General features: G+C 42.8%; 1 protein-coding gene across 2 annotated transcripts in view; it reads right to left on the bottom strand.

Moving 5' to 3' along the window:
* The window catches only part of ALDH1A1 (aldehyde dehydrogenase 1 family member A1), a 60,255-nt gene extending 47,160 nt beyond the window's left edge, over nt 1–13,095 (bottom strand). The window contains exon 1 of one of the 2 annotated variants that reach the window (XM_033163851.1): nt 13,005–13,095. In XM_033163851.1, coding sequence (XP_033019742.1) covers nt 13,005–13,080 — 76 coding nt within the window. In that variant the 5' untranslated portion in view covers nt 13,081–13,095. Of the gene's footprint in view, nt 1–12,678; nt 12,864–13,004 lie in introns of those variants that run through there. The other variant, XM_033163853.1, reaches the window with a different exon arrangement.
* Nucleotides 13,096–23,852: the final 10,757 nt, after the last annotated feature.

Raw genomic sequence — 23,852 nt, 5'->3', positions numbered from 1 at the left:
TCTCTTAAAGATTTGTATCTAACATACAATGTTTCATAAAAAGAGATGGACACATCCAACCTTGTACTCATCCACAGATGCACCACTATGCTGTGTGCGCATGCACACACACACACACACACACACACACACCAGCCTCTTATTTTCCCCTGTTCCTGCATGTGGTTAGAAAGCAGAATAATATATCCAGTTTATGTGCATTTGAAAAGCATTGCTTTCCACGAATTCACTTGCACAAATATTGTGCCGTTACTGGCTCCAGGACCGGTGCTAGGCTTTCTTGCACCCTAGGCGAGACCACCTTCTGGTGCCCCCCGCCCCCCACCAAAGCCTGCTTTAGCGGGAGGTGGGGGTGGTGGAGAGGCAAGCAGCAGTTTCTCCGCTGTAGCAGAGAAGCTGCTGCTCGCCTGTACAGCCGCCCGCCGCCCGCCAAAGCCTGCTTTAGCGGGAGCCGGGGGGTGGTGTAGGGGGCAAGCAGCACCTCTCCGCTACAGCGGAAAAGCTGTTGCTAGCCTGTCCCACCCATCCCGCCCAAGCCTGGCCAGCGCCCCCTCCATTTTGGCGCCCTAGGCAATTGCCTAGTTCACCTAAATGGATGCGCCGGCCCTGACTGGTTCTGCTGCTTTGCCTTCATCAGCAACCTAAAATTCATGGTGTGCAGAGCTAATGACAGAGACAGTTCCACCTGCTTAATTTCCTCCTACCAGGCTGCTGTGAAAGACAAAGGAACAGGATCAATAAAAATGGCAACCCTGCTGTAAGCTGCAAGTCTTTTCTCATTCAAAAATTGAAAAGTGGATGCAGTCAACTGGAGGTGAAGAAAAAAACTCTGCACATGTCTAGTTGGCACTTTATTTTTATTACTTTATAAGCACCAGAGCTGCACTGTGAGATTGAAACCAGATTCAAGGTTCACACCCTGCAAATACCTCAGTCAGGAGGACCAAGGTCTGTTCACCTGTTGAGCAAGATGGCTAGCTGCCCAGAACGTTTCAGCTGCACCACACCACTAACCTGTCCTGTCCTGTCCTTCCAGTTTAGCTCAAAGCCTTCATAGTTTTGCTTGTTCCAGCAAATCCTTGGTAGTGCCAAAGCCACTCCAGATATAAGCCATGGGGCACATTACAAAAAACTTACTTGAACTGTATAAAGGCAAGACAGTTTCTGTCTGAAAAAAGAGTTTCACTCTTGGCTACTACCACAATCTGGGTTCAGTCCCTAGAAAGAACTTCAAGTCTGTAAACTTGAGTGTTGGAGAGGTGTACCCCCTGAGGCGGGCCTGCCCTCTGTCCCCTCAGGTGTGTTTCTGCTTCTGTCATCAGTGCTGAAGTCAGATGCAGCTGTCAGCCTGACTGGCTTCTATATGAGAAATGGGCAGGAGGCGCCACATCAGCCTTTGCCTCAGAGAGCAAAAGCAAGACTTTCCTCACACTGTCAGGATGTGGCAATACCCCAAATTGCAAAAGAATACATAAAGTTAAGATGTTAAATGAACATACTGTATTTCTATAACATAGATATGAAGTTTGTGGCCTATGGCCAATAGAACATACAGTAAGCGAATAATTGTAGTTTCACAGCACTGAAAAACAGACACTGCAAATGATGACAGCAATGTATCTATCTAGCTGCACTGACTGGATGTTATCTTCCAAATGCTGACTGTGCTGCAGCACAAAGATATGGTTGTCCAGAACCTTGACATCCTGAAGAAAGACTGCGGTGTAGTCAGCATTTGGAAGATACATCCAGTCAGCATGACTAGATATGACAGAATACATTGTTGTGATAATATATGCAGTGTCTGCATTTCAGGGTTATGATGTCAAGTGAAACAGTTTGGTTAGTATTGTCCCCTCCTCTGAATGCACCCCTTCTGGAGTTAGGGGACACATGGAGTTTCCAGTTTCATGAGCCACGTGGTGCCATATGAGGCCCTGCCAGCAGCCCCTTCCCACTGCAATTTCCCTCTCCATTCTCAGGGGTCTCTCCAAGTAGAGCAGGACATAAGACCCAGAGCAACACTGGGCTCAGTCCTACTTGCAGTCTTCCTGAAACCACTTTCCATACTTAAAAGTAGTGTTTACTGTATAAGCAAGCAATAGCTGTCCAAAGGTTTCCATTTCTTAACTGTCTGATTGCTGTAGCAGGCATGTCCAAAGTCCATTTAGGGGGCCTAATCCAGCCCGCTGGTCGGTTTAATCCAGCCCCTACAGCAGTTTAATTCCTGGGGTAAAATTGGCCCTTTGGTCAGCCCTCACCACCCTTCACTTCATCACATCTGGCCCTCTTTGAAAAAAGTTTGGACACCACTGCAAGGAATGTTCAGCATTCCTACCATTAGGCAGTGCGGGGGAACCTCTTCAGGCAGCAGATTTGTGGTGTTATGAAAGGGAGACAATTAGTTAGCTATTTAATTTATTAGTGTTGCACTTTAACTGCTAGACACAGGTTGCGGCATTTATGGGATTTTTCTGCTTCAGGTGTCAAAATAAATTGATTAGCCTTGGATGCTATACAGTTTGATTTTTTTTTCTTTTTTTTTTCTTTTTTTAATTAAATTTTATTATACAGGGTTGCCATTTCCTGCTTTGTCTCAGGTGGCAAAACAGCTACGGCCACCTCTGCTTATGAATGCTTGCTTTGGCATTTTACAATTTTATTAATATGTAAAGCATCCAACAATATTACTGACTTTCCACTTACTACAAAGCTTATGGGTTATAATAATTGTGCCAGCAAACAGATTGGATTCCACCAAGACAAGTTTCCAAACAGACAAGGGATGATTAATAGAAAGTCAGGTATTCTGTAGTGTCACTGGAAGAAGTGGAATGCAAAGACTTTATTGTCTGCTGAGCTCCTATTGATCCCAGTGAGACTTTGGCACCCCTTTCTTTGAATTGTTCTTATTGGACACAATCCAAAGCATGCACGGTGGAGTTTTCTGTTAACTTCTGTCATGGGAAAGGCTCTGTGCACAGGTGCACAAACAGTTTTCCTACTGTGTGCACAGAAAAGGTCTTGCTTGCAGGGGAGAGTTCCTACCAAGCCAAAGCATGTTTTATATGAGGCTATGTGATGCCTTGGCAAATATTTGTCTAGGGTTACAGTGTTCGCTGGGACGGGGGTGGCACTGTGGGTTAAACCACAGAGCCTAGGGCTTGCTGATCAGAAGGTCGGCGGTTCAAATCCCCGCGACGGGGTGAGCTCCCGTTGCTCGGTCCCTGCTCCTGCCCACCTAGCAGTTAGAAAGCACGTCAAAAGTGCAAGTAGATAAATAGGTACCGCTCCGGTGGGAAGGTAAACGGCGTTTCTGTGCGCTGCTCTGGTTCACCAGAAGTGGCTTTGTCATGCTGGCCACATGACCCGGAAGCTGTACGCCAGCTCCCTCAGCCAGTAACATTGGACACGACACGACAGAGTTGGACACGACTGGACCTAATGGTCAGGGGTCCCTTTACAGTGTTTGCACTCAAACTCTGTAGTTTGGGAATGGCACAATGTGTATTGTAGTTCATACCAAGCAAATCACATCTTTAAAAATATACACCCTCTCGTGCAAGGGGTGAATTTCTTGGCCCCAAGAGACACCAGAAGGAATAATGACTCGTGACAACGTGTTATGGAATTAAAAATTGGCCACAACTTTATTAAGCCTTTCAGAGTTGGAAGACCTTGGCTTAGGCATTGGGCGTGTATCCCTCCCAGCCCCCAGCCCCCAGCCGGGGAATGGGGACTCCTCAGGGTGAATGGGATATGGGAGGGTGCGCTGCAAGAAGAAGAAGAAGAAGAGTTTGGATTTGATATCCCGCTTTTCACTACCCGAAGGAGTCTCAAAGCGGCTAACATTCTCCTTTCCCTTCCTCCCCCACAACAAACACTCTGTGAGGTGAGTGGGGCTGAGAGACTTCAAAGAAGGGTCGCCCAGAAGCTGCATGTGGAGGAGTGGAGACACGAACCCGGTTCCCCAGATTACGAGTCTACCGCTCTTAACCACTACACCACACTGGACGCTTGTGTACACAGGCAGCCCACCCCATATCCCCGCAACGCAGGGGAGTTCACTGACAACCTTTCAGTGTATGGCCAGTGACTCCCTATTCACAAACCCCTTTAAGAGGGGACCCCGGAATCGCCACCTGGGGGGGGGGCGGTGAGTCACCACGCCTCCCCCCCCCATATATGGAAGATAGACTAAAGGATTCCACCCAAGGCCTCAAACCGCCAAAGTTGTGGCGAATTGCTTCCTAGTTCTTCAACAGCAACCATCAAAATACCATAACAGTGCCCACTGAACAAGAAGGAAAAATGGTTAACCTGCAAACAAACAAGCAATAGACAAAGGGAGGGTTGGGTGGGTGAAGCTCCAGAGCCGACTGCATGTTTGCTGCCAGCTCCGCCTCCTATTTATGCAACTGGCCACACCTCTCAAAGGTGTTGATAGGTTAACTGGGGTTCAGCGGGAACCCCCAATGACTATCACAGGGAGGCGAACCAGCCCAAGCAGTTTGTGAGTCCCATGTGGCTAGAGGTGCCGCGCACGGTCCTGCAAAGGGCGCCCACAAAGAAAGGTGTCAGCACTCATTATTGCACATTGCATCTTGGAAAAGAACTCATTCAGTGTCATGGTAAGCAAAGTATGTGGGGCATTTTAAGCAATCACTCATAGTAAGAATTAGTTCTTACAATAAGAATTTGTGCTGAGTCAAAGCATCACCAAGCGAAGACTTTAGAATGAAAGGGGGTTTGTGGTGTTCAAAATACCCCCATATAAACTTCACATATGCAATTAATTCATGTCTTCTGTGATTGTGTGCAAACTTTACAACCATATAAGAAGCAAGTTGTGGCACAGTGCAAGGTGGGCAGGATGAGTCACCCAACTGCTTAGACCTCAAGCTGAATATCCACTCATCTCTTCAGGCGTGATGTGGTTTTTGCAGCCTGACATAGCCCCCCCCCCCCCCGCCCCGGCTCCCAGTCTCTGGCTTCAACAGCAATTGAGAGGTGTCTCTCCTCTCTCTTCTAGCAGCTGTGCAATTCAAATTTGCCCACCTGCAATTTGGCCCAATCACAGGTGGGCTTGGGGGAGTGGCAGTGGGGGGTGGACCTGAGGCAGACTTCCTGGTGGAGTCTTCACCCAGGTCCACTCCCTGGGCACAAAACCTGGTCTGGCCTTTACCTGAGACCACAGTTGCCTGCGGATCTCCCTCCCCCCATATTTTCATGGTTTTCGCTGTTCTGTTGTGCAGTTGTGTGGTATTTGATGGACCTTGATATTGTTCTTATGGTTGCCATATGTGGGGTTAGGGAGGAAAATTTCTCACCAGAAGAACTGGCCTGTTTTGAGGGTTTCGCCTACCTCGCAGCAATCATCACAACATGAGCGGATATGGCATTGGGTAAATTCCTAGTCTTTGGCAGAGGGGAAATAAAGGGATCCATGGGGAGGTGCTTCTGTCCACACGTCCAGGCGAGGACTGAGGACCATAGCACTCTCCAACGTGGCAAGTCTGTGGGAATTGCACCTATTTGATGTATGTCATAGGTGAACCCCAAATCAGTCTTGAACCCTGATATCCCTCCAGCAAGTAAGCTGGAGGAGATGGTGGCTACCCAGTGCCAAGCCAAAACTCACTTACATCTGCAATCCATAAAAGTTGTGGCCTAATTTAAATGCAAGAATGTTATCGGTGGTCCTTGGTTTTTCCTGCTATGGCTAGATGGGGTGGGTTCACTGTGCCCGGGCAGTAATCTCCCTATCTTTCTGAACTGTGTTGCAGGGATACACAGGCTGCAGTGTACAGAAGGAAGAGACAGAAAGTTGTCAAGACACTTGGTTTTTTCCCCTCACTTCCACCTCTGGGCTGTGACTTGCATGCATTATAGTGCAGGAACAGAAGAAAGTATCCTTGCTTTGCCTGGTGAATCAGGAGGAGACATTCCCCTTTCTTCCTGTAAAGTGTTGTAATTTCTAGCATTGCACGGGAAGTGACCTCTTGTTGCCTAGGCAACAAAAGCACACCCTACCTCATATTTCTAGCATAATGCATGAACTTTATTTATCTTCAAATTCCCCGCCACCAATAATCTATAAAAGGGGGGTGCTTTAAAACGCCAAACGAGGTTGCAACAATAGGACTCATAGGTTAGAGATAGACAGTAGAGAAATTTGGTTCGGTTCACATTTAAAGGTGAACCTACCTAATTCACATTTCCCAGAATGATACACAAACTAAAATGTAGCTATCCTTTGAACTTTGAACTTATCTGATTTTTGCAATGCATTCTTTCAGCCAAGTAAGATGTACCACATATATATATTTGGGGATATACTGGGCATAAAAGCTCAAATATTAGTGTAATAAAATACAAAACTGCATTATATTGGGGGAAATTGCTTGTGAACATGTGAATATTAGGTAAAATTGCACACAAAATATGTAAAGGGAAACTATTACTAATTTTTATGAGGACTTTTAAAAAACTGCAATCAGATGTGGAAATGTGGAAAAACAAGAAACAGGAATTTGACAGATTGCCCCATCCTCCCCTGCCCTAGTAAAAATTCACAATGAAAGATGTTTGAAGAGCTATAATAAATAATCCATAGTCAAAGCAATATATGCTGAGCTAGACATGCAAAATAAAACAAAATAAAAATGAGCTAGAAAATCTAATGCCACTTCCATTGACTCTTGTCAGGCTTGGTGCCAACTAGTAAATGCAAAACAATATATGGGCAGAATTTTATTTCACGGCCAAAGGCTGAAAATCACTGCTAAGCCTACACTTATTACAGAGGGAGTTTGTATCATCTGAGCAATGATTTAGCGAAGACTGCATTGTGCTTGTGTGCAGTGCTGATCTACTGATTTTTTTCAGAGCTTCGTCAAGATGGGTCAAATAAGGACATGCACATCTTAAAAGCACATGCCTTAAACAAATTGCCTGAAATATATCAACATTTTTATAAGCCTGCTCACCCCTTTTCGTGCGGCGGCATTGCAGGACAGAGGAGACTTCACTGGGGCCATGATGCGGGATTTCAAACTGTTGTCCCCTCCCTATCAGGAACTGGATCCTAGCCTGCACCCTGCTTTGGCAAATGGGACTTGGGCTGTGCCGGGCATGGAGCCAATGGAGCCAACAGTGGGCTTCCCTTGGATCTGCCCCTTGCCCATTTAGGCAGCCAGCACCTGGGGGCTCAGCCTGTTGGTTGCTGCGCCAGGTTTCCCCACCTACCCACCCTCTGTTTAAGCTGATAGTCAATGCCTTTGCTGTGGCTACGGTGGTCACCGCCCTTTAAGGGGCCGGGTAGGAATTTGCACTGACCCGGTGGTTTTGCCTACCTCATAGCAATCATCACAACTGGTTGAACATTGGGGCAATCCTTTGTTTTGGATGGAAGGAAGGTTGTAGTCTCCACCTGCCCCTCCAAATGCTGGGGTATCCTGTTAAAGGGATCCAGGGGGAGTGGCCATGTCTGTGTGTCCTGGTGAGGCCAGGGCTGAAGGCACTCCCCCAGACAGTGGTCCCTGTGGGGGTCACCCTATTGAATGTAAGTCTTAGGAACCCCCACCTGGATTGAAATGCGTCACTTCCAGCAGGCAGACCGCAAGTATTTAGATTGCCCCATGCAATCTTTAATCTGTACAGTGGTACCTCTGGTTACATACTTAATTCGTTCTGGAGGTCTGTTCTTAACCTGAAATCGTTCTTAACCTGAAGCACCACTTTAGCTAATGGGGCCTCCCGCTGCCACTGTGCCGCCAGAGCACAATTTCTGTTCTCATCCTGAAGCAAATTTCTTAACCCGAGGTACTATTTCTGGGTTAGCGGAGTCTGTAACCTGAAGCGTCTGTAACCCGGGGTACCACTGTATTCTATAAAGTTGTGGCCTGCTTTGACCCAAAACCCAGTCTTGTTGGTCTCTTATTATACAGGTTGGGGTATGGGAAGTCTGATGCCTGGTCCTGCAATGGTCCAGGGGTTGAATCCAGGCGAGGAAAGTGCCATTGAACTTCCCATAGGCATGACTGGCCACTGTGAGAACAGGATGCCTTTGCCTAGATGGGCTTTTGTTCTGATACAGAAGGATGAGTTCAATGAACAGATTTATGTTCACGCACCAGACCGTCAATTTCTTTTCCTCTGCACGCCCCCCAAATTTACTTTAGAGCCCCCTGCCCAACCCTCAGGGGTAGATGTTGAGTGTGTGCAGGGGGCTCTAGGGAGAATGAAAAGAGCGTGAAGTTCCACAGAGTGAGCAGACCTCCATTTTGTTCACACATGGGCAGCATTGCATACAACCTCATATATTTAACAAAAAGCACACTGAAGTTGTTGTAAGACATGCAATCAGTTAGAGATTCCGTTAGAGATTCAAAGGATCTTTTGTTGAAAGGAGGATGCACAGCAAAATAGCAAATGCGGTTTGGTGTAATTAAGTGTTAAGCAAGCACAGTGGGGCAACCAAAAAATAATAATCCTAATTTCACATATTTACCGATAGCAGTGATTGACCAGGAAAGAGAGCTTGGGATTGTGGTAGGTTAGCAATCAAAAAGCAATCAAAACCATCAGGAGTTTGAAGGAGCTTGCCTATAAGAAAAGGTCAAGAGTTGAGTCCTCATAGTTTAGGGGGGGGGGAAGGGTGAGAATGGGTAGATATGATACAGATTTATAAAACAGCCCACGGTGTGGAGACCATTCCCCCCCTTCCTTTCCTGAGAGTCATGCAATGAAGATGGTTGGTAGAAGATTCAGAAGAGAGAAAAGAAGATGCAGTGATGGCCACTAGTCTAGATGTCAGGGACTGCAATTAAATTTATGGAGGATCAATCTAGGCAACAATTTGCCACACAGATTCCCCGCAGAAGGACAGAAGCTTCCCTCTTAGTGCTTTGGTAGTCTCAGTGTCAATCGTGTTATAATGTTAGAAAGCAGAATGTGATATTGCAATAAGGAATGTGATATTGCAATAAGGAATTGAAATTGCTGGGGGGGGGGTACTTGTTTCTTTTTTTAAAAAAAAAAAGAAGGAAAATTGTACTGTGGTGGTGGAGGGAAGAGCACACACCCACCAAAAGACAACCCCCATGTTCTTTTTTTAAAAAAACTTTTCATCTCTTTATTTATTTTATGCAGTTTTTAATTGGTTTCTAAAGAAATACAAATACAATAGCCATTAAACACTTTCCAGCAGTACATCTAATGGTGTTTGTTTTATCCATTGTCTCTAGACATACAATGTTGCATTGCTAAAGGAGAAATGGTAGCCTCATGCTATGGGACTACATCACGCTCACCATTTATTAAACTAAAACAAAACAAAAAAACAAAAACCCACCACCACCTCCTGCAAGAACTGTTCCAAAATGTGTCCAAGCAGCAGGTCTCTCACGAGAACTTTATAACGGAGGTGACAGAAACACTTTTGAATCACAATGGGCTCAGAAAGGGCCATAGCTCAGTGGTAGAGCAATGCAGAAGGTCCTAGGTCTCATCCCTGGAAATGACCCTTCTCTGAAAGCCCAGAGTAGGCAACCTTGAGCTCAATGGATCAGTGGTCCATCTTGGTACAAGGCAGCTCCATTTGTCCTTAGCGCTTTCTGGAGTGGGGCTTAAAAAAATAATCTGCAGGTATTTCAGAGGTGCTATGAACCCCCTGAAAACCCAGTTACAAGTAAAGTTGGGGCTCTTGTACAGCTAGGGGAATGGAAGGATACAAGTCACAGATAACAAGAGCCAGGTAAACTGCACAAAACATTGAAGTGGTAATCCTATCTGTGTACACTTAACCTAGGAATAAGCTCTGCGGAACAACAGAGAGTGGTATTCAAAGTTAGTGCTACACAGAGTAGACCCACTGATGTTAATGGACACAAATAGCGGGTTCATTAATTTCAAAAAGTCTACTCTGAACACAGCAGGACACAACACATTGTAAACGTGCATAAGATTAGGTTAGCTTGTTTTAGATAATAAAAGTATCAAGTACAATTTGGGGTGAGGGGAAAACCCCCCACTGAAACCTCTTGGCCTTACTTCCATGTAAACGTGTTTGGACCTGGAATGTCCCCCCTTAATATCCATATTTCAAAGTAAGCACCATAGAAACAGTTGATAGTAACAAACTAATAATGAATGCATCCAGGGTAAGGGTGCAATATTATCTGCAAACAGTCTCCTGTGCATCTGCAAACTGCTTGTTCAAAATCTATATCCAACTATTTAAGAACAGAAGGAAAACATTGGCTACTATTCAGCAATCTATAACATGAATTTTAAAATGACTGAAAGGGCAGGAGTCCAAAACTGAATGGTAGGAAGCATTCTCAAGGATAAAATCCTGCAGGATATGGTGGGAGGTTTAATTTAAATGGGGGTTATAATGGACGTACAGTTTAGAATTAGAAAGTTCTATTAGAAAATGTTAGGTTAAAGCAAATTATTGGTACATACTTTAGATCACGGTCAATGTTTTTAGGATTAGGATTAATGGGACTGTCATCTACATTATCTAGAAATAGCTGCACAATCCTAACCTCATCTTCTCTGAACTAAGTCCTATGGAATTCAGTGAGGCTTACTCCCAGTTTAGCAGGGTTAGAATTGCAGCCTTAGTCTCTCTTTTTATTTAAATGAGACTGCTTCCAAAAATGTGCTTAGGGTATCATCCAAAACAGAAGTACGTTCCACTAAAATATTGGCATTTACTTCCAATTAATGTGTATATTATAATTGATGTGTAAATCATCTTTAAAGCCTAATATTTCAGTTGAGTTTGGACAGATAAAAGCATGATAAGAAAATCAATGGGATGCTTGAAAATGAGACATTTGTATTGCAAGGCGCCATAAAATTTTAACCCAGAGTAAATATTATGCCTAGGTTATTAAGAAGTATTAAATAGTCAAAGTGGGTGAAAAACTCAAAAATTATTATATTTCATTTTATATGTGTTTATTAAAAAAGTGATGAAATATACAAAGGCAAATGGCAAGGCAAAGCAAATCCTTTAAAATACTGTTTTAGGATTACAAAATAATCACAAATGAATTATTTGTAGTGTTGTAAACTAACATGCTTCTGTTTGAACTGTGAACCTCAAAGTCATCAAAGGTAAGTGCCCCCGCCTTGACTTTTCAGACCTGCAATATCTTAAACATGCCTAGTCACATTATTTATAATAACTCATTTTACTTATAAATATATTTATTTTAATTCAGCCGAAGTTCAGACTTGCTGGTTAAGCTTGAGATGCACATTCAGCTGGGGTAAATTATTCTGTCAGGAGGAATATTAAAACGTTACAAAGAAGAGCAAGTAAAGCTCAGTCACAAAGAAGCAATATGGGTAAAATTTATATGTTGATTAATCAGAATCTTCTCCCCTACTTCCGTAGATTGTGAGGCAAGGCAAATGAGATGAGTGATTTATCAAAGAACATGGATTAAAAGTATTCCAGGTTCTTACAATTACCATCACTAGAACTATTGGTATGTCTAGTACATGAACAAATTTGAATATCTGAAGTCAAAACTTTTGTCTAAATTATAGCAGGGCAGGGTTCTTAACATTGCAGATATTATTCTGTCTTTCTTTGTACAGAGGAAATCTCCTACACTAGTTTACATTTCAGAAAGCTGCTTTGCTTAAAACAAAAATGTTGCAATCCATTTATTTCATTTTACTTTTGTATGTAGCATGCCCCTTAAGACATTAGATTTACTAGCATCTTTCACTGATTCCTACCTCTGGCGAATGCCAAAGTCTGATTTGTTTTCTTTTGAATCATTTCAAAAGCTACATTTTGAATCATTTGAATCATTTCATATCTGCATTTCAAAAGCTGAAATGGAAAAATAAACCACTTAAAGGCTAACCTGATTATGTTATTACATAAGACGTTCACCTATCCTTCAAGGGTTATTATGCAGGATTCTAAGAACGGTTAGGAGAGAGTGGCTGTTTTTGTAATAAATGGATCCTGTTTCAACTTCAACATCACTAAAGGCAACAATACATTGTCTGCATTTGAGTATGTTCTGCCTAGCCTGGATCGCTTTTAGGAACTCTAGGAATACTTCTGGAACCTCAGTATCTAGGGGCATTTTTAAGCAGAGTTTTTCGCCCCTATCAGCTTTACTAATTTCATCTGATATAATTACAAATATGCACCTTGGGCTTCATCAGCAATTCACTTTTCCCTATTTCAGATTCAGCCATTTCTAATGAGAAGAATAAACAAGCAAGAGATCCTTCCTAATAAATATAATGTGTATAATATATAATAATAAATATATAATGTATATAATATAATTCATTTTCTTTTATTTCATTGGCTGGTAATTCTGTCTGATTCCTTCTCAAAAGTACTGTAAACTATCTGCATGGTGGTTCTGTTTGCTTTTCACTTTCAAAGAAAAACTGAACAGACCGTCTTCCTATATCACACCATTCACTGTTGTGTAGATGCATTTGGAAGCCAACATCTACATGCTGTAATTTTTTAACATTGCTGTTTGCATTGCACATACAATTAGAGCATTCCTAAATAGGCAGTAAAGGATCTTCTCTGAGATCGCTCTAAAGCAAGCATGATTTAAGTGCCAATTTCAACCAACCCCCCCCCCCAATATAAAGATAATCAAGAATCCAAGGCCCTACCTTTCCCCGTGCACGTTGAGTTCCTAGATGGGATGCACTTCGCTCAAAAGCACACTCCGTCCTATAGTCTGTGATCAACACTACAGTCAAAGCATCACGCATGACCTCTCTATATATATGCACACAGCAGTTGCCGCAACAAGTGGCTATCGAGAGTCCTACTTCATCCCCCTGTTTATCATGTGAGGTTACTCATAGAAACAGATCCTTCAAGCAAACACTAAATTTCCATTGGGAGGAAACTGAATGATACACTTGGAGGAGGGGGAGGGGAGGATCTTATTTTTGACATAGCAGATGAAAATACCCACAGCTATTGCACATACCATTTATTCTGTTAACCATGTAATATACATTGTCATTTTGACGTCCAGACCATTTCTCTTCTTCCATCACCTCCATGTCAATCCAATTCACTCATTCTTACCAATGATGAAATGGGGGCGGTGAGAGGAAACACGGACAGATTGTTATCCTAGATCCTGTATTTGCAGGACATTTTAAAGCCAGCCAGATTAAGCATTGGGAAGATGTTAGCCTTGATAAAGGAAGCCCCACTGGCTTTCTGTCTCCCCGAGACAATGAAATCACATAGTTGTGTCTGTGTGTCTTTCTGTTTGGGATTGTTCTGTTTTAACACATAAGAGATTGAAGGTCGACTACTAGTCTTAATTAACTCAAGTTAAACTAATGAGGGTGGTGGGAGGGAGAGGGAGAGATTGAAGGTTGGGGGAGGGGTGGCCACAGAAAGAAAACGGATCATTAACCAAGAAGGGTTCAGTTTCAGCTAAGAGTTAGGTGGAGGAATGGATACAGCAAGACTCCATTCTTAGCAGGGGGAAAGTTCGCTAAATGCTATTCTTTTGATGCTGTAAGTAAATATTTAACTTGCACCTGGGAGAAGCCACCAAAGACCATCTGGAGTTAAATTCCATTTCCTATTTTCATTTGGATGCATTTCAAACTAGATTCCAAAGCCAAAGTCTTTCTACTATCCCTACTCTGCCCATTCTGCTTCACTTCAACACATTATTGTCCTTATGTGGAGGCTGTACAGGTTTATATAAGAGCCATAACATCAAGCCCTGCCTGGTTATGGACAAAGCCTACAGCACCAGCGTCCGCTAGAAACCCCCAACAGCGCTATGGTTTCTCCACAATGCCTACTATCCATGTTGTCAGCAGCATGGCTTGTTTTGGCCTCTGAACTAAAAAAGAGAACTATTTTTCAGCATCCTTCATGCAGAGTGGCAGAAGATATAGACTATATACGTAGAATATATAGTTACAAATTCAAATAGCACTATTTCCATATACTCTTGGCTTTGTTTTCCCAAAATAGCCTACACAACGCTGGATTTAGGGCTGTGTGTGAGGTTTCCCCACACAGGCGCTGAGCCAAGGGGTCTCAGAATGGAAGGTGAGAGGGAGGGGGGCATGAAAATAAGAAATATTGGGTAGGGCACCAAATTTTGTCATTGCTCAGGGTGCCATATTACCAAAGTCCTCCCCTGGTCTAAGCTAGTGCATAGTATATCAGACATACAGAACCATTCATCCTATGAGATCTTTGTTGATAAAAGTACCTGCTGTGCAAAGATTTGGCCTGACACAGGTAGCATTCCATGGTGCAATTATAGGGTGGCCTGGAACCCAGGAGTTCTAAGGCATCTCTCGGTATCCTTAAGCATTGATACACGTGTTGCAAAGTATGGAATAAAATGGGCCACTTAGCAGCAGACATGGCACTCAGAAGATGCATATGCAAAGTGAATGAGATGGCAACCACCCACCTCAGCTTTGCCCTTCAAGGTGTGATAAGGCTCCTGACCAAACAATTCCTGCTTTCGCCTGTTTTAATGCACAAACCACTTACACGAATGCAGCCATGCCAGCTCACTGTAAATCATTTAGTTTTGCTGCTTGCCTCAGATTTCCAATGGACCAAGCCTTGGACAGGTCACATTGCATGTCTGGAAGGTTTGAGTTCTTTTTAGTAGGTCACAAATTGTGTCAGTCTGATTTCATACAACTGGTGGAGGAATTTTCTGCTTTTCAAGTAGAACATAAAATAGTAAAAGGGGATATTTAGACAAGGTTATAAGAAAAGCAATGGGCATCAAGTTTGGGGTTATCCCAAAGGATGTGGCTTCTGTGCTGTCCCCTCAAGAAGGTTAGTGGGGCTGGTTCACCAGCTGTGCATTGTGGCTGCTGATCCTTCACAGTGCTGTCTACTGAGGATCAGCAGAGATCAGCAGGTGGGATCACATAAGAGATTTCCGTATCCTGCTTAATTAGCACTTTTGCTCCTCCACACCTCTAGACTAAATTTCTTTGAGAAGAATCTGAACCTGACAAGTTTTACATTCTGTTTCACCACACCCTTTCTTTCCTTCCTTCCTTCCTTCCTTCCTTCCTTGTTTTATCAGGATGTTTATCTTGGCAAATGTGCCATTGTGCATATTCAGCATCAAGAAAAGGAAAGGCAGCTTCCAAGATTTTGAGATGGGTTAGAGTGAACAAGCTGAAGCTTAATCCATACAAGGTGGTGGTACCATGCGTAAAGAAAGTGGCTGAGGGGTGCAACTGGTGTGTGTGCACAGGGGCTATATTCTCCTTGAAGGGCCATGTTTGCACATGGGAGTCCTGGTATGCCAGCTGTGACCCAACCTAGAGAAAGTAGACCTAGTGGTGGATAGGCATGCCCTTGTTACACCCATACTAGACTACATACATGGGGCTGCCTTTGAAGACTATGTGAAAACTTCAGTTAGTGCAGGAAAATGGTTGCTAGTGTGCTCAGTGGGACCAGGTGGTCAGATTATATTACACTGGTGGTTCTGTGCTGGTTCTGCTGGTTACCAATGCATTTCCAGGCCCAATTTGAAGTTCTGGTGTTGTCCTTTAAAATCTAAAGTGGTTTGGTGCCAGGCTATTTGAGGGATCACCTGCACCCATATGAGCCCACCCATTGGAAGCCCTGAACATACAGGTGAAACTCGAAAAATTAGAATATTGTGGAAAGGTTCATTTCTTTCAGTAATTCAACTTAAAAGGTGAAACTAATATATGAGATAGACTCATGACATGCAAAGCGAGATATGTCGAGCCTTTATTTGTTATAATTGTAAAGAATATGGTGTACAGCTGATGAGAACCCCAAATTAACAATTTCAACTTTGGGGTTTTCATCAGCTGTACGCCATAATCATCACAATTATAACAAATGCCTTGACATATCTTGCTTTGCATGTCATGAGTCTATCTCATATATTAAGCCCCAGTAGCTAATGAAAACAATTGCTTACATAAATGGACTTTTCCACAATATTCTAATTTTCCGAGTTTCACCTGTAGGCTCATCTTTAAAAATTAGATGAATGGGCACTCTGGTGCAGTATTCAAAGTCTTTAAAAACCCACCTGTTTAAAATGGCTTGCAACTGATGTGTTTGATAGGTAAAGGTAAAGGGACCCCTGACCATTAGGTCCAGTCGTGTCCGACTCTGGGGTTGCGGCTCTCATCTCGCATTACTGGCTGAGGGAGCCGGCGTACAGCTTCCGGGTCATGTGTTTGATAGGTTGCTATTAAATAATTTTACTGCTGTGGTTGGAAATTGTTTTATTCTGGTTTACATTTTAGTGTATTACTATTTTTATATTTTAGTGGTGTTTATATATGTGTGTAGTACAGTTGTATTGTTGCCACCTTGGGTGGACATGGTCTGGAAAGATGGCTTATATATATATATATATATTTATTTTGTGTATGTGTGTGTGTGTGTGTATGGTATGGAAAGGCAAAAGTCATCGCCAGTGGAAAACACTGTAGCAAAGACTAGTGCATTTGTCTACTAATTAATTAATCGGAGGCAGAAGCCTAGGCCAAGAATTCTTTGGAACAATTTACAAAATGCCGCTCCTCAAAGGCAGCAAGTGATCTCATGCAGTGGGGTTTTGGTTAATTAAGAAAAGTAGGAGGAGTTTCAGCAGGAGGAGATCTGGGAGCCGAGGGGGCAGGAGAAGGGGAGGGTGGGCCGTAGGTTCTCTGTGTTTCAGGTCAGTTACAAAACGAAAGCAAAGCCTATGGCAAAGCCTTTGTTGTCTATACATGTGTATCTGTCTTCATCAGCCTTGGCCTTGACCGGGGTTAATAAAAGCACTGCTTTCTTTAGGAAAAGCCGAGGGAATGTGACAGGTAACCGAGAAGGAAACTGCCGGCTGCCTTTGGCTTTGCTGTCGTTATTTGTGTCTAACGAGGCCAGCTCGTCGCCAGCCTCTTTGCAGATGAAATGAAGCGATGGGCCCAGCAAGGCAAAGGAGGCGCCGTGTCCTGACAGGCTGAGGTGTGACCTGGTGTATCCTAACCATCCCAGACAATGTCAGAAGAACAAGGGAGAAGAGTGGAAAGGTGGAGGGGTCCAGAGATTTGGGGTACCCGGAGAAAGGGAATGAAGGAAGAGGATGACAATATGCAACACGTCGTGAAAAGGTGGAAGATAAATTATTCTCCTCCTCTTCTTGGTTACTACAAAAGAGTCTATAAGCAATTGATAAAAAGGTTAAAAGCTGAAATGGCATCACATATAAAGTAATATGTTTCAACAAAACCATTCCAATAACACCCAACTCCAGCAGCAAGACTGTTTCATTCATCAGCCAATCATCACACAGCTATCAGATGAGTGGGAGAAAAGATAAGTTTTAACCTGGTGTCAAAAAGATGTTCTTGATGGCACCAGGTGGGCCTTGCCAGAGAAGAGCATTCCACTGATGGGGAGCCACAACTAAAAAGGCCCCCTGCCTTGAGAGAAAAGCCTCAGATGAAGACTGAGAGGTCCACATAGGTACCTATGTAGAGAGGTGCTCTGAAACGTATTGGGATCCTGAGTCATAAAGTCTTAAGGGGCCTTTGGATTCAAAAACAGCACTTTAAACTGTGCCCAGAAACACCTAAACATTGAGATCTGGTCAATTTTATCCATATGCTTATTTATTTTTATTTTTAAAAGGAAAAAATGCTTTTCATTTTACACTGCAATCCAAACCTCTCGTTACCCTTGGCTGGTTGAACTGTCCTTCTGCCCTGCCCTGCCCTGCTGTTCTCCACCAGCCTCCATGTGCTAAAAAAAGGTTCCTTCTGAAGCTTTTTCAGTCCATCAGTGTGGAGCTGCCCAGTCTACCCACCAAAGCATTCCAGGGGGAGGCAGAAGAGGGGGGCCAGCCCGACTCAACCTAGGATTCACAGGATCTCAAGCTGGTCCAATTGCTTTCATGGCACTGATGGCATAGGCCTGATTCAGAACCACTGGATTCTAAGCTCACTCTACTACCATCGCCTGAGGGCATCAGGCCCACACTTGGTCCAATTTCTGCACCAGTTTAAGGCTGGCACAGCAATTTTCCTGCTGCTCGCCTTTCACACTGGTGATGGTTATTCATTTATCTTGAAAACAGTTCCAGGAAGTAGTACACCAAAGTGCAGAAGCAGTCTCCATTGGTATGTCTATCATGTAATCCAAGAGAGCAAAGGATTTGTTGCACCTTTAGTCCGTTTTCTAAATAAAATAAATATGCCCACTGGACTAACTCTTCATGTACACATCCATGTCCACGCATATAACATATTCATACCTTCCAAGGTCTCAATTTTTCAGGCACAGCCCCAGAATTATGAAAGACATCCTGGCTTCTGATTTGATCACAGAATGCCCCCATTTCCTGAGCCAGTGCTGCCCCCGCCACGGTGCTTGGAGAGAAGGATGAGCCAGTATTTGTCCCGAGCTGCAGTGGCAGCAGCTGTGCGGGAGCAACACCCCCCCCCCCCCATGGCTGCTGCTGCTGGCCTCCTCCTTTGGGCAGCTCATAGGGGTTGCTGGAGAGCAGGCAAGGAGGAAGAGAGGCTGGCGCCACTGAGCACCACCCCAGCTCTAAGGGATGAGCAGAGGGCAGGACTGCCCTGGGTGGGAAGAAAGGGGGAATGGAGTGGAGCACAAAGTCATGATTTAAAATAAAAATGCTTTGTGCATCCACGTCTAATCTAAAAATTTATAAAATTTATTTATTTATTGGTGTGTGTTTTTCTTTTTGTAAATCTACTAAAGAAGAATAAAATAAAATAAAACCAGGAAATGCAGGGGGGATGGGGGGGTCAAGGAGGGTCAGTTAGAGGAGTGAGAAATGTCTCTATTTTCATCCGAGGAATGTTGAAGGGTAAGGTCTGAGAGGAAGGACTGTGGAAAATATGCAGGGCCACAAACAGCAGAATTTCAGCACAAGCCAGTCTCTTCCTGGCAATCTTAATATACTGTTCTGAAGATGATTACTTTCTCTGGCTTTGAATTTTTAATATTTCAAATTTTTTAAATGTATTTTGTATATTTTTATAGGTTTCTATAAATATTTGACTTTCTGACAGACAGACTTTTCACTTGCAGATCTAATTATGCCAGGTTTCTCTAAAGCACAAAAGCAAGGGAAAGTGTTTTGTATATTACAACAAATGTTACTGCATGTACTTTTGTTGTTGTTTAGTCGTTCAGTCATGTCCTATTCTTTGTGACCCCATGGACCAGAGCATGCCAGGCACTCCTGTCTTCCACTGCTTCCTGCAGTTTGGTCAGACTCATGTTGGTAGCTTCGAGAACACTGTCCAACCATCTCATCCTCTGTCGTCCCCTTCTCCTTGTGCCCTCCATCTTTCCCAACATCAGGGTCTTTTCCAGGGAGTCTTCTCTTCTCATGAGGTGGCCAAAGTATTGGAGCCTCAGCTTCAGGATCTGTCCTTCCAGTGAGCACTCAGGGCTGATTTCTTTAAGGATAGATAAGTTTGATCTTTTTGCAGTCCATGGGACTCTCAAGAGTCTCCTCCAGCACCATAATTCAAGAGCATCAATTCTTGGGCGATCAGTCTTCTTGATGGTCCAGCTCTCACTTCCATACATCACTAGTGGGAAAACCATAGCTTTAACTATACGGACCTTTGTCAGCAAGGTGATGTCTTTGCTTTTTAAGATGCTGTCTAGGTTTGTCATTGCTTTCCTCCCAAGAAGCAGGCAGCTTTTAATTTCGTGACTGCTGTCACCATCTGCAGTGATCATGGAGCCCAAGAAAGTAAAATCTCTCACTGCATCCATTTCTTCCCCTTCTATTTGCAAGAGAAAGTGTGTTGTATATTACAACAAATGTTACTGCATGTACTAGTTAAGAGCATTTTGTTGCAACCAAGGTTGCATTCCTCATTCCTTTCTCACAGTAAATGCAGTATAGTAGATCTTAAGCAACCAATTTCTCTCAGTATTCCTTTATTTTCACCTCCCATCTTTCCCATTTTACTGTATATACATTGTTAATTTGGCGATCACTTCAATGGTCCATGCTTTTATTACTCATATTATATATTTCCACTTCTTTCCATATCATGAGTTTATAGAGTTCTTTTTTTTTGGAAGTAGAATTGAGTTGAAAATCCAAAGGAATATTAAATCCAGTAATTTCTGCATAATAATTTCTTAGATGTAAGGAGACCTTGCACATTTCCACTATAGCTGAAGAATAAAGTATTTTTAAAATTCACATTAGTCTTTACCCTTGCCTTTTAAGTTTAGGTGATAAACTTGAATACACCAAAAACATGGACATTTTACTCATAAACACTGTGCATAAGTTCTAATAGCTTTCTTTGATTTTTAGCTCCTTTTGAAAACCTTCAGATTATTATTTTTTGAAGGGTAAAGCTATAATCTCATAATTGTATTAGAAAGGGGAGGGAGAACACAGCAAAACATCCAGCTGGATTTAGGAAAACCATAAATGGGGGTTCTTTATGCCACACCAGTGATTATTTTGCTACCATAATAGTTTGTATTGCTGGTTGCATGGTGATGAAAGTGGCTGGGCCATCTGTAAGAAAAGAAAGAAGATCAGAGAGAAATGAATATATGGAGCTTCTCTTTTTGACCTGATTTCAAGGAAACAAAGAGTTTCACTTCGTCAACAGAGTAGGCCCTATAGAATAGTAGATCTTAATAGGAAGGACGAAAGTCTTTTCTAGGACTTTTATGAGGGCATCTTACGCAAAAGGGATTTCCAGTGTTACAAAAAATTCATCACTGATTAGCAATGAACTGCTGTAAAAATGACAGGTTAGCCATTGAAGGCTGAAACTCTGTAGCGAGACTCTTGCTGTCCAAACAAAATGCACCTTTTAAAGCCTTTACACTGCATGCCAGTATTTATGTAATCCACACAGCTCAACTCCATGTTGCAAATTTGAACCAATGGGGCAGGTTGTGTTTCAAAAATACCTGCATGTACTGGGGCAAACTTCACTTATAACCCAAGTTCTGAAAGAAAGAGAGAGCATTGTAAGTAGTTGCCTCTGCAAGAGCAGCCTGTTGCTGATATTTAGTGTTAAATATTGCTGGTTGGATTAGTACATTTTTCTTGAAAGTTTCTGTGCCATCAATAGCTGTGTGATATGAAAAAACAAAACAACCAAATACCAGCTTTTCCTGCCATCACACATCCATGTTAAGTAATGCTATACTAGCTGACTTTCTGCTTGTCACACAGCTGTGACAAACAGGGGGAAAGACCTGCCTGGAATAAGCATGGATGGTGGAATGGACAGTGGGCACCTTAAGTAAAGGGATGGAAATTTCATTGGTTAAGAAGATCACACTCAGCAGTTCCATACCCAGCTACAACCCCCTTATACCACTGGCTCAGGTTCTTGAACCCTTTCAAGATTCTGGAAGAGTTACATCTTACTAAAGAATTTCATGTGGATGAAAGTACCCAGTAGCTTTGAGCTTTGAAACAACCGTTTTGTGATCTGTAATCAATTTATTTCACAATATCATTCTTCACCTACCTACATTTTGTGTGGCCTTTTGAATTTTTTACATTTTTGGAATGGCATATATTATGCACTGAAATTCACCATTACCTTAAGGCACCTGCCATTCAGGCTTCTTCATATATATTTCTTTAACACATTTTGCCTCCTTTACTTGAGAAAAAATGAATAATTAAGGGTCGTCTTGAAATAACAAAAGGAATTAACACAGAACAGAGAATGTTGGTTGCATTAAAATAAAGGAAAAATGTTTTCCCATGCATACCTGAATTCTGCTAGTTAGGAAGGCACAGATAAAGGCAGGTGTGTGGTCTGTGCTCCTGTCAGTTGCAAAATCTTTGTAAATTCTACTCCTATTTTACTAGCACACCTGGGGAGGGGCATTTAGGGTGCAACATTTGGTTAGCAGTATGCATTCCCTTTCCCCCACTTTGTTCTTCCACTCCTTGGGAACAGCTCTGCACAGCAGGTCTTCCTCGTAACTAGCAATTAGGGTTGGGCTTACTTGGCCCAGCAGTTCCAGTGCTGCTGAGCTGACTCACACACATTTGGGCATTTTCAGCTTTTTCCTTCTGTGCTAAGACTGCTTCTGCTCTAATAATAAATTTATTTTCTGCTTCGGTGTTTGTGAGAGTTTATCAGGTTTCTAAGCAAGAGGGCTCAAAGGAAGATGTTGCTATTGCTGCAGAGTGACTGACCAGTAACCCATTTGAGTAAGCAGATTGCTTGCTGATTGTCAAGTATGATACTGGTCAGTGTTCCCTTGATAGGAGCAAACAACTGGGGAGGTTTTTATTGGATGGACACCTGCAGAATTGGGTTTGGAGTCAGGGTTTCCATAAGCAGGTTCTGTGGCAGAAAAGACGGCAGTTTGCAGTTTGAATCTGGGATTGTGGCGCTGAGAGCAGGAGGAGGAGGAGGAGGAGAAGAAGAAGAAGAAGAAGAAGAGGAGGAGGAGGAGGAGTTTGGATTTGATATCCCGCTTTATCACTACCCGAAGGAGTCTCAAAGCGGCTAACATTCTCCTTTCCCTTCCTCCCCCACAACAAACACTCTGTGAGGTGAGTGGGGCTGAGAGACTTCAGAGAAGTGTGACTAGCCCAAGGTCACCCAGCAGCTGCATGTGGAGTAGTGGAGACACGAACCCGGTTCCCCAGATTACGAGTCTACCGCTCTTAACCACTACATCACACTGGCTTAACTGGAGAACTTAAGACAACACGAACAACCCTGCAAAGACCCATCTGAGTCCAACCAGGTACTTATGGGACCTATTCCCAGCAAGTATCATTCAGAAGTTCATTGTCTCAGACCGTGGAGGTAGAAAACAACCATTGTGGCTGGTAGCTATAGATAGCCTTATCCACCATGAATTTCTCTAATCCTCTTTTAAAGCCATTTAAGTGGGTGGCTATCACAATATATTGTGGGAATGAGTTCCACTGTTTCACTGTGCACTTTGTGAAGTCCTTTCTTATGTAATTCCTGAATCTTCCGACATTCAGCTTCATGGGAAGGTACTGAGACTTAGGCTGGATCTATACAAATATTTAAAATGCTATAAAAAAAACTATAGGGAAAAAGCTCCCAAGGCAATATGCCATCAACTTTGGATTCAGCACCATCTAGTGTCACATGTTTATAAGACATCTTTAACGTTATAAATTTACCTGTGTAGCTGAGTCCCTAGTATTAGGAGAGAGACGACAACTTCTTCATGTCTACTTTCTTCACTCCATTCCTAATTTTATTCACCTCTATCATGTCCCCCCTCCTTTTCTAAAATATTTCTTCATGGGGGAGTTGCTCCAACATCTATATCTATATATATAATTTTATTGGGTTTTTGATAATTTTGTACATACAAAACATAACCATTTCAAACATTAAAATACATGGTTCTTTTGAACCTTCGGATCTCCTTCCCTCCCTCCATTTTGTTCCATGTTTAAGTTTAAATTTGCTGCATCTTTTACCATTATCCATCTATTATATAACCATAATTACCATAAATAATTCCACATTACAAGTGTCATTGCATCCCTGCCAAAGATTTTAATTGTTTACAGTGGCCTTTTAAATAAATTACAAATTTAATCCCATGTTTAGTAAATACTTGATCTTCCTGGTTTCGGATCTTCCCCGTCAGTTTTGCCATCTCCGCACATTCCATCAGTTTCATCTGCCATTCCTCTTTTGTTGGTATTTCTCCTTCCTTCCTTCCATCTCTGGGCTAGAAGCATTCTTGCTGCCGTTGTTGCATACATAAAAAGTCTTTTATCTTCTCTTAGTAATTCTTCACCTATTATACCTAG

Source organism: Lacerta agilis, chromosome 11 (genome assembly GCF_009819535.1).
Source record: "Lacerta agilis isolate rLacAgi1 chromosome 11, rLacAgi1.pri, whole genome shotgun sequence".
Lineage (NCBI taxonomy): Eukaryota > Metazoa > Chordata > Lepidosauria > Squamata > Lacertidae > Lacerta > Lacerta agilis.
Note: the sequence above shows the minus strand (reverse complement) of the source record. Positions and strands in the feature narration are given on the sequence as shown.